This window comes from Mus musculus, chromosome 7 (assembly GCF_000001635.26).
Source record: "Mus musculus strain C57BL/6J chromosome 7, GRCm38.p6 C57BL/6J".
NCBI classification, from domain to species: Eukaryota; Metazoa; Chordata; class Mammalia; order Rodentia; family Muridae; genus Mus; species Mus musculus.
Window position 1 is genome coordinate 135675463 of NC_000073.6, and position 11284 is coordinate 135686746.

At 47.0% G+C, this 11284-nt stretch overlaps 1 protein-coding gene across 5 annotated transcripts in view; it reads left to right on the forward strand.

The window, feature by feature from the left end:
* The window catches only part of Ptpre (protein tyrosine phosphatase, receptor type, E), a 148471-nt gene extending 137639 nt beyond the window's left edge, over window positions 1-10832 (forward strand). For all 5 annotated transcript variants that reach the window (NM_011212.3, NM_001316678.1, NM_001316680.1 and 2 more), the window contains 4 exons: window positions 2743-2868; window positions 3631-3797; window positions 6090-6225; window positions 7770-10832. In NM_011212.3, coding sequence (NP_035342.3) covers window positions 2743-2868; window positions 3631-3797; window positions 6090-6225; window positions 7770-7844 — 504 coding nt within the window. In that variant the 3' untranslated portion in view covers window positions 7845-10832. The remainder of the gene's footprint in view (window positions 1-2742; window positions 2869-3630; window positions 3798-6089; window positions 6226-7769) is intronic.
* Window positions 10833-11284: the final 452 nt, after the last annotated feature.

Consider the following 11284-nt stretch of genomic DNA (forward strand, 5'->3'; position numbering starts at 1 on the left):
TGTTGACTGGTTTTCTTAGCTTGCTCTTGAGTGGGTCTAGAGCCAGTTCTGTGGCTGCAGTGAGTTCCTCGACTGCAGTGGCCACACCATGTCGGGAAGGCCCTCCTCCCCATCTTCTGCCTCTTCTATTTCTGCCCCAGCTTTCCTGAGCCTTCGTGAGGCTGGGACGGGGCTAGAGGTTGATAGAGATGTCCCATTTAGGGCTGAGCACTGGTTGCAGACTTTGTTATTTTTGTTGTTGTTGTTGTTGTTGTTGTTGTTCACATTATTCCATCGTGTGAATGGTTGTGCAATTTGCACTTCCCAGTCCACCGGCTGATGGACACTTGTGCTGTTTCCGCTCTGCTGCTGTGGACATCTCTTTTTGTGCAGGAATAACTTCTGAGTTCCTCCACTACATACCTACAAGTGAAATCACTTTCTTATGATCACTACTCCATAATATAAACTCTAAATCACAAACTTTGATGGTTCGATAATTTAAAGATTTTTTAAATTATGCACTTGCAGGGAGGGGGTGCACAGGGGTGCAGCTGCACACGAAGACCAGAAGAAAGAACCAGGTCCCCTAGAGCTGGAGCTATAGGCAACTGACAATTGCCTGATATGGGTGCTGAGAACCAAATTCTGGTCCTCGGAAGAAAAGCAGTGCCTGCTCTTAGCCTCTGCTTCCCCACCTCTATTACAGTCCCAGTTTCAGCGTTCAGGGGCTCTGGCTTCTCCACATTCTTGACAACACTGCTGTTCTGTCCTCTTGACTAAAGCTCTACGAGTGGATGATGGCATTTGTTTTGTTGGGGGGAGGCATTAAATCAGCTGAACGTGGTACAGGAACCTATAACCTCAGCCCTTGGGACGAGGCAGCAGGAGAGTTAGGGGATTTCTCTCAACCTCCTCTAAGAGGAAAGCTCAAGGCCAGGTTATAAAACCCCAGAGGGGGCACCTTTAAGTCATATGTATTTGTGGCTGGAGAAATGGCTCAGAGGTTAGGAGTGCGAGTGCTCCTCTAGAGGACCGGGGTTCAATTTCCAGCACCCACATGGCAGCTTACAACTGTCTGTATCTTCAGTTCCAGGGGATCCATGGCACAAGGCGTGCAGATGGTACACACACACACACACACACACACACACACACACAGAGGCAAAATACCCATACACATAAAATAAATAAATCTGAAAACAATCATATATTCATGCCTAAAGAAACAGTTACCTTATTTTACTTGTGTTGCAACTTTATATAAAGATTTCCATTGTATACAATCTTCTGGGATGTCGTCTTTCTAAACAGAATAGTGGATTTGTTGTTTTTCTAAGCTTATGTCCGTTACTGTGACTCAGCCCCCTTTCCACTGTATTCCTCTCCACAGAACACACATCCTGCATCCACTTCTTCAGTCCTTTTTCCACCCTTGACCGTGGTGCCAATTCCATCCTGTCGTGTGATAAGCGCTGATGACAGGCTTCTGGCTGCCAGGGGTTAGCAGGTGCCAAGCAGACAAACTGTCAGATTGCAGAGTTTGTCCAAGAGTGAGGATTCCTGGTTGCTGTCCAAAGTAGTTTTTAAAGTGAATATCAGCAATGAATAAGACATATTCATCGGTCTGCCCGATGCTTTCGGAGTGTCTGGAGTTCCCCAGGCACCCTGATGCTTCCTAAGAGGGTGTTAATTTAGCTTTCTGTGGCCTTGATTGGCATTTATCACATTCCTACAAGGTGAAACATCACAATACATACCCATGGATGTCTTCTTTCTCGTATAAAAGGCTTTCCCTTGCTCTTTACCTATTGCCTTTCTCACTGCTGTGATAAAATACCACACAAGAGCAGCTTAGGGAAGGAAGGGTTTATTTGGCTTGTGATTTGAGAGTAAGTCTGTTGTGGCAGCCAGAGCACAGGGCATCTGGTCACATGGCATCAACAGTCAAGAAGCAGACAGCTGGGCACATGTGATTTGTTTCCTCCTGTTTATTCACTCCAGGACTCCAGCCCAAGGAATGGTATCACCAGGTAGTCAAAGTATGTTTCTCTGTCAGTTGAATCTCTCTGGAAACCCTGAGAACAGTCTAGGTGTGTCCCTGAAGCGATTCTAAATCCCACCAATGTGTCAATCAAGATTAACCAACAAGCAACAAAGCGCCTGTTTTTCTACTGAGCACTTTGTTTCCTTCTTGTTGCTTTAAGAGTTCTTTACATATGGTGGATACTCATCCTGGGCTGTTTTCATATGGCTAGCATCTTACTGTAGTCAGCAGGCTCCATTTTACTCTTTGGATGAAGCTATTGATGAAGCAAAGAAATATCATTGCAGTCTGATATTTCTGTCCTTTGCCTCAGGGACACCCCAGTCTTTTATGCCTTCTTTTTTTTTTTTTTAGTAAGACTCAAAAAATGTTCTTCAAAGTAAAAGAATATTCAAAGACAAGATTGCAATATAGGGTAGTGAGATTGTTCACTGGCCTGATTCTAGGAGAGGCTGAGGCATTTATGTCAACCTTGCATAGTGATTCTGAGATTTGATGCCATCTTCCAGTTCCATCCATTGACTAAATCCTCCTTTCTCTCATGGATCAACGTTTCAAATATCAGGGTCTTCCCAGGCCTCTTCTCTGCTCAATGGTCAGCAGATATAGGATTTATATCCACGTTCACATAAGATTTTCTGGGCATGTGAAATCGCCCTACATCAACTCTTTACCCTAAGTGGCAACAACCAGACATTTTCCCTTTTTCCTCCTAGGATAAATGCTACCAGTATTGGCCAACGGAGGGCTCGGTGACTCATGGAGATATAACTATAGAGATAAAGAGCGACACCCTGTCTGAAGCAATCAGCGTACGAGACTTTCTGGTTACCTTCAAACAGGTACCATCACTGGGATCCCCCAAACTCTAGTGAACCCGCAGAAGCGTCCCTTGGAATGTACTTACTTATATACCAAGGTGGGCCCTGAACTTGTCACCACCCATCCAAGTCCCAGGGAACCCTGAGAGAGAGGCCACTGGAGCATCTGGCGGTAGGCATCCTATGAATTCTGGCTTCTGTGGCCATATGCCTCCTGCTGGAGCATGAGATTGATAGCAAAGAGGTAATTTCCTGGCTCTTGCAATCACTGGGGAGAGTGATCTTAGCTGGGGGTGGAGAAACAATAGATCTGAAGGAAGGTAGAGAGGCCTCCTGGACCCCTTCCAGAACCTCTCACTGTCCCGGTCCATACTGGGCCTTGACCTCTGACCACACAACATCTGTGCCTTCTGGCTCAGTAAGAGATACAAGCGCTCATAAGCTTGACCAATTCTGAGCTGAAGATAGTCATTTCAGGAAGCTGCTACTTGTTCCCTCCGGGCCAGCAGTGGATTGCCTGAACCACTGGGCTTACCTATAGCCCCTGATGGGAACTAAGAGCTTAACTTCCCAAGCAACGTGAGTCTTAGCTGTGAATAAAGCCACCAAGAGTCCTAAAAGGGCTGAGCCAGAATGAATGGGGGTCCAGAAGGAAGCAGAGTCACTGGCCAGGCCCCTGGACTGTCTAGGAGGGGCTTCAAGACCCAGAAGGACCCATGGGCAAGGCAAGCAGATTCCTGGCAGGATGTGGGCAGTCTTTGGAGTCTCGTCTTTCATCTGCAGCCCCTGGCCCGCCAGGAAGAGCAGGTCCGCATGGTGAGACAATTCCATTTCCATGGCTGGCCTGAGGTTGGCATCCCCGCTGAAGGCAAAGGCATGATTGACCTGATTGCAGCAGTGCAGAAGCAGCAGCAGCAGACGGGCAACCACCCCATCACCGTGCACTGCAGGTGAGCCGCCCCTCCCCCACGGGGCCCTGGCTTGGGGGCACAGCAACAGAGGGCCAGAGGTTTCTGGAGACCCACTCTACAGCTAGGGAGAGCTCAATAGCGCCTCTGGGGGATTGCTTACCTAGACTGCGTGTCATCTTCCCTTTCACACACACACACACACACACACACACACACAGATGGGCACAAGAGTCACTTCATTACCCATGATGCAGAATGTACATACATTCAAGGAGGAGCCAGAGTAGACACAGGGGACAATATCCTGTTAAAGTCACACAAACCTCCCAGGCAAAGCTCCTAAACATCGGCTTAGCTGTGTTCACTGTGAAGGGCAGCTCTGACGCTGGCTGCCCCTCCCCACATTGCCCACCCTCTCTCCTGGCTTTGGAAACATTCAATGCAGAACAACCAAAACACAGGATGGAATATAAGGACCTCACAAAAACCGGTCTAGCCTGGAATCTCTGTGTGTGTGATTATGAGATTACATAAATGTAACCCACAAAGGTCAGAGGTCAGGCTCATGTGTCACTCCTCAGGTGTAAGCCATTCACTGGGTTCTGTCTTTGTGGATGGAGCTGTGCTGGGTGGCCAGGGAGCTCCAGGGATCCTCCTGGTCTCCACTGTTCTGTCCCTGGGATTACGAGCACTCACTACCATGCCCGGCTTTTAAAAGAAGTATCTGGGACTTGAAACTCAAGTCCTCATGCGTGCACAGCAAGTGCTGTACCGACTGAGCCTTCTTTCCAGACCCCAGTCTGAAATCTCTAAAGTAAACCCGATCCAACACTCATGTACCCAGTCAGCCTCAAGGGTGGACACGTTCCTGGTGTCCCTGGAGACGGCAACAACCAGGCTCATGGCAAGAAGCATGTGGAGAAAGAGTGAATGTATGGCAGATGTACAGTTTCCCTCCATCCCTGGATCTGCAGGTCCTGCCCTACATGATGTTACCTGCCTCGGCAGTCCTGTTCACACTTGCCAAGCCCTGGCGAGCAGCAGTTTAGAATGCTTTTATTCTTGGGTGAATCTCACTAGCTGCCGGAGCTGTGGCTGTTTCATTTCCTGAACATTTGACTCCCACCTTGGAACACCCTTTATTTTTATTCACTATCCTATCCCTTGTGTCTAAGGGGCCTCTGTTTAACAAGAGAGATGGACACTCTCCCTGTGTGGATAGCCCACCTAGTGTAGTCCATGCCTGGCCAGTAGGTGGCGCTCACACCTTGGTTTTCAGTCCCAGAAGCCTTTCCCGAGGTCCCTGAGAATGAACTAGAAAAAAGTTGAGCAGGCTTGTTGTTCTGCAAAGCAGAAGATGAGTTCTGCAAGCCTGGGGCACCAGGTGGCAGTCATGGGGATGAACAACAACAATAGGTCCTCAACTTCAGAGTAGAACCATTCGTAGAGATTCCGAGAGATCCAAGGACAGCTGTGTCCCTCCAGAGGATACTAGAAAAGGCTGGTCTCGTGTCTCCTTTAGCCTCTCCCAGCCCTCTTCTGTGAGGCTGAGATCAAGCCAAGTGCCATCTTCAGGAGAATCCACTATTCCTAGCAGAGAGCATCTTACTATACTATCCCCAACTGTAGCCTTGATGTGTCAATATCCCAAAATCCAGGCTTTGGCACTGGCCAGGGTCTCTTCTCCCTATACCTAAAAGAAAAGCTTGCATATCTGATGCATTGTAGGTACTGCTGAGCTGATGGTCAGTCAGGGAATCATACTATTCATAGCCACTATGTCAAAGCACCTAAGTTGTCCCCATCCGTTTCTAATATCCGTAGGAAAGGAAGCAGCTTTCTGCTTGCTGGATCTTGCTGCATTATGTATATAAGTGATCTTATAAGCTACAGTCAAGGGGGTTGGGAGATGGCTCAGTCAACATAGTATTTTGCTGTATGATCGTCTTTATCCACATAAAAAGCCAGGTGCAGTAATGCAGGTCTGTAATCTTTGGTGCAAGTTAGGCACAGACAAACTAGTCCCTGGGGGCCTGGTAACCAACCAGCCTAGCCAAGACAGTGAGCTCTAGGTGCAGTGAAAGAGCCTATCAAAAAGGAAAATGCAAAGCAATAAGGAAAGGCAACATACATAGACCTCTGGCCTCTACATGCACTCAGACACACGTACATGTACAGGCATACGAACATACACAGCACCACGCACAAAGATGCAGGCAGACATGGGTGCCTTTCAGTTCTCCCCCGGGGTTGGGGAGTAAATGCCCAGGTCTCCTCCTCCCTGTGTGTGTCTTGCTTGCTTTGCCTTCACTAAGCATCTTCCCTCCACAGCGCGGGAGCAGGGCGGACAGGTACATTCATAGCACTCAGTAACATTTTGGAACGAGTGAAAGCCGAGGGACTCCTAGACGTGTTTCAAGCTGTGAAGAGCTTAAGACTTCAGAGACCACACATGGTGCAGACCCTGGTAAGAATCTGATCAGCCTGATGTTCCAGAAGAGTCAAGAATTGTTTCATGTGTTTGATGTCTGTTTCATGAAAAGGAGCGCCTGGTGTAAGGGGAGGCTGGGAGGGTTCTTGTCCCAGAGTACCTGACCCAGCTGCAGGCATTCACAATAAAGCCCTCCCCTGGTCTTAAGGGGAGTCTTCCCAGCAAGACTCAAGAGGGGGGGCTCGTGCACAGATTGTATTTCCATTTAAAAACGGGGTGACAGAGTTCAAAAGCAGCCCTGAAGTTCAAAGCCCGGATGCTTGTTACTTTCCGTGTTCCGCCATAGCACTTGCTTGGCCTGTTTGCCTTTGGAAGGTCTCCCTCAACCTCAAGGCTCCTTCAAGGGTCTTGTCTGGGGGGTGGGGGTGGGTCTCCTAACATCCAATAGCTCTACATTTTCTCTTTCATTAGTCAGAGCACACTTCCTGGTTAGAGAGAGAGAGTCTGCACTGAATTCCAAAACGTTTCATGTTGGAGGGGCAAGGGCAGTCTTAAAGGCTGAGTTCATCATTTCCCAGAGCCTCCTAATGAGGACCTCTCTCCCACCTGCTGTCTCTACACACTCTTGACAGGTGGCCTGACGCATGTGCAAGGACAGGTGGGCTGTGGCTGTGACTATGGAAAGACTTCACGGGAACCTAAGACCTTTAGTCTTGTAAATCCTAATGGTGTCTATATTAATATGGAAGCATGTGATTTTCATCTGATTAACAGTTATAAATTAGGCAGTGTGAGCTTTATTCTTCAGTATTAGAACCCTGGTAGTTTCCTTTTCTCCACTTCAGAAATAGTTTCCATTCAGGTGTGGTGGTACATGCCTATAATCCCAATACTTGGGAGGTAGAGGCAGGAAGATCAAGAGTTTGAGGTCATCCTAGGCTACAGTAGGAAGTCAGGCTAGGATGAGCAACAAACATCTCTCTCTCTCTCTCTCTCTCTCTCTCTCCCTCTCACACACACACACACACACACACACACACACACTAATGGGCCCAATGGCATGTATTTGTGATCCTTCACCTGGGAAATAGAGACAGGCTTCCTGGAGCTCACAAGCAGCCAGCCTAACCTACTTGGCAATTTCTGGGCCAAGTGAGAGATGCTGTCTCCAAAAATCAAGCAGACAGTGCCTGAGGAAGGGCACCTGAGGTTACCCTCTGTCCTCCACATGCAAGCTAACACATGTGTACCTGCACACATACACACAAAAAAAAAATATTTTCCAATGTCAATATGAAAAGCAGAGTTGTTTTCCAAAGACCATACTGAAAACACACTAGTGTGAACCTAAAAATTGATGTTTTCTGCATGGACAAACAGCTTGGTTTAGAACATGGCTCATGCCTAAAAGGCCCGCTGTGTAACAGAAACTGATGTGTGGGAGGGAGCCCCGGACTTTGATGCATCAGCAGACTGACTGACAACTGGGCTTCTAGCTCATCTTCTGATTACATGCATCAGGTATGTGTGAAGCTGCTTAGTATTAATATATTACTAATATACTCTCATTCTCTTTTCAGGAGCAATATGAATTCTGCTACAAAGTGGTACAAGATTTTATCGATATATTTTCTGATTATGCTAATTTCAAATGAAGATTCCTGCCTTAAAATATTTTTTAATTTAATGGTCAGTATATTTTGTAAAAAAAAAAAAAGAGATCATGTTAATTTATTTCCTAGTGGATATTAATATCCTTCCTAATTCCTTTGTATATATTTTGTTATGTTCTAAAGGCTACCTGCTGTAAGGTTATTAAATTGTAAATGCCCTTTTTAAAAATTGGAATAACATGTTAAGGTCAAATACTATCTGGAAAGATATATATTTCTGCTAACACCAGTCAGTATCTTAGTTCTATTAGATTCATGTTATGTGGTGTCCCACATCAGGTGTCACATGGTGTCACACATCATGCATCTGTAAATGTAGTTCTTAACATGTCAAATGTGTTTGTGAGAAGACACTAACCCCTGAAACCCCCTGTGGAGAAACCAGTAGAGGACTCCGAGTCAGAGCACATTTACTCTCCCCACCAACTGTCGCACCCAGGGCATCGGAATGTGGCAAACAGTGTGCATGGGGGCTTTGGTAGAGTCCTGGGTCTCAGCCATGTGGTCCATCCTTGCATTTGAAAGATCAGAGTGGAAGCAGACACGGCAGTGCATCACTGCACTGCTAGCACGTGGGAGGCTGGGGCATAAGGATTTGGTCCAGGTCAGGCCAGGCCAGCTTGGGCTACAGTGAGACTCTGTAACACAACAAACAACAAACACCCAGAGGGTTTTGAAACCCAAATCCAGGTCTCAGATGTACAAGGTGTAGATGGTGGTGACTTTCCTATGAGTTTTAAAAGGCATTCATGAGAGGCTGTGTAGTGCCACTGTAGGCTTGATAAAGAGATGTGTTATACCAGGCCATCTATTCTCACAGGCCTCCAGTACCCTCCAAACTAGCCATCTGAGCTGTGTTCCTGGAACCACTTGCTGCCTGCCTGTGTGCCTGGCTCAGAATCCACTCAAGCTCATTCCCAACGGCCCGCCCACTGACACAGCTGCCTGTACTGACCCTAATTGGGCCTACAGGCTCAACCACAGCTGCACACACACACACACACACACACACACACGGTAGAATGGCCACAAACTGTTGCACTGTCAATTTGCTGATACTCAACCACAGCTGCACACACACACACACACACACACACACACACACACACACACACACACACACACACGGTAGAATGGCCACAAACTGTTGCACTGTCAATTTGCTGATAGCCATTTCAGGATGTCAGATTTTCTTTGTAAAAAGTTAAGATGGTTTGTAAGAAAGGAATTCTTAAAAATCTAGATTTGTACAGTTTTTTTCTTAAATGTCCCACCTCTTGGTGTTTAATTTTTAAAAATGAGAGGGGGGGAAGATCCTAATCTAACTTACCTTTGGAGGAAAGGCTGCTGAGACCTCTGAGTTCAGGTGGCAGTGACAGGCGCACTGCCTGAGAGGGTAGGTTAGGAGGAGGGAGAGGAGGAGGAGGAATGTAGAAACATTGACTTCAATAAAAATTATCTTCCTATGGCATTTAGATACCTAGCAAATGAGCACAATGTAAAAAAAAAAAAAAAAAGACATCTGGTCTAACTCATTGAAGGCTTTGAACACAGTTTGGGAACTTTTTTTTTAAACTTTTTAAAAGAGAAATGAAAATACAAAGGCCTTATCTCCATGGAGGACTGATCATGCTCGCCTATTGCACAGTTTGTTCTTGTTCGTGTACAAGGGACAACCCCAGGGTCTGTCACTGCTTCATACAGGTGAACGGGTCACCACGCTTATCTCAAGCCCCGCAGCTCTGAGTGTCCCATCCAGAGGCACAAGCTGGCACTCAGCATGCAGGATGAAAGCAGACAGTGGCCACTGTCACCACCACCACCAGCTGCAGGCAGGGCTGGCTGCCTGTGCTTTGTGGGAGCTCCCCTTCTCTGAGCAGCCTTGGAGCACAGGCAGAAGATGGAAGATGGAGGAGCTTTCCCTGGCCAGTGGTCTCATTTGTCTCCATCTTAGACCCAAGCTCAACGCCTTGCTGTAACTGAAGCGGGACAGAGGGCAGTAAGCCCACTAGAATTAAGGTGACCTCACATGGGTCCCAAGCCAAAGTTCGGCCACGCACCTTGGCACCCCAACTTAGTTACTGGTCCTTAGAATCCCAGGCATCTCTTGTATCAAGAAATGCCTTAGGGTAGATCTTTTCAGGATGTCTAGAAAAGTATTCTAATGAGTGTTTTTCCTCACCTTGGGGCTGCCCCAGGTTCTCCTGCAGGCAGAGACCCTGCCTGTTTCTAAACAGCTTGTCTCATTCCAGAGAAAAACAGAAGCCACGCTCCTGTGGGCACAGTTGGGGCAGCACTTGTACTTTGGAGGGGCCAATCCCTCTAGTCTCTTGACTAATGCCATAGCAAAATTCAGCCTCCGTAAGACACAGAGCCTCTGTGTACAAGGGGTCTCCTAGGGGGAGGAGGGCGGTCTCAGCATCTTCTCTGTGTACCTGGCATGTCCTTTTCTTCTTCCTTCAAAGAAGCTCCGGTGTTTATGACACCGACAACCTTCTTAGTTCTCTGTTGCATGCGGTTGTGCTCAACGCCAAACAGTCATCAGAGCTGAGCGTTCTGATCAGGTGCGTCTCTTGGTCACTGTGTGACTTGCTTTACTCTCTCTCCATGGGCTGGATGAACGAGGAATGCACACCTGTGTTTTCCAAGGTAGTTTTATGTGTTTTTAAAACCTTTTTAAATGAGCCTGATACCTGTGTTTCAGCATTTGGCCACGTTGTTGGTTTTTGTTTTTCATGTATATTTACTGATATATTTTTGTTTGTAACCAAGTCATGTTTAATTTATGTGCAATCTTTATAATATGTGTATGTGTTATGGTTCCAACTCTCATATATTATTCCTTGATCACATTTATCGTTTGATCTTGCTCTGATTATGCCAGTGTATGTCGCTGAATTCTTGAGACATGTGAACTGCAAGATTGAAAACATCCGGATTCGAGAATAAATCTCTGACTACCAGCCTGTACCTGTGCTTCTGTCTTCCCATTTAAGTGTGTGTGTGTGTGTGTGTGTGTGTGTGTGTGCACAGAAACATGTGGAGGCCATAGGACAATGGTGAGTGTCAGCTTTAGGAATACTGCCCACCCTCTTTAAGAAAGGGATTTTCACTGGTCCGCAGCTGACCAACTGGGCAAGGCTGGCCAGCCAGTGAGCACCAGAGATTTTCTTATCTGAACTCCCCAGTGCTAGGATTACAGAAGTGTGACACTATTCCCATTTTCTTTATGAGGATTTGGGAGACTGAACTTGGTCCTCATGCTCACAAGCCAAACACTTTACCAAACAAACTATTCCAGTCCCACTGGAGGTCTTTAAAATGTAGGTCTGAGCCGGGCGGTGGTGGCGCACGCCTTTAATCCCAGCACTTGGGAGGCAGAGGCAGGCGGATTTCTGAGTTCAAGGCCAGCCTGGTCTACA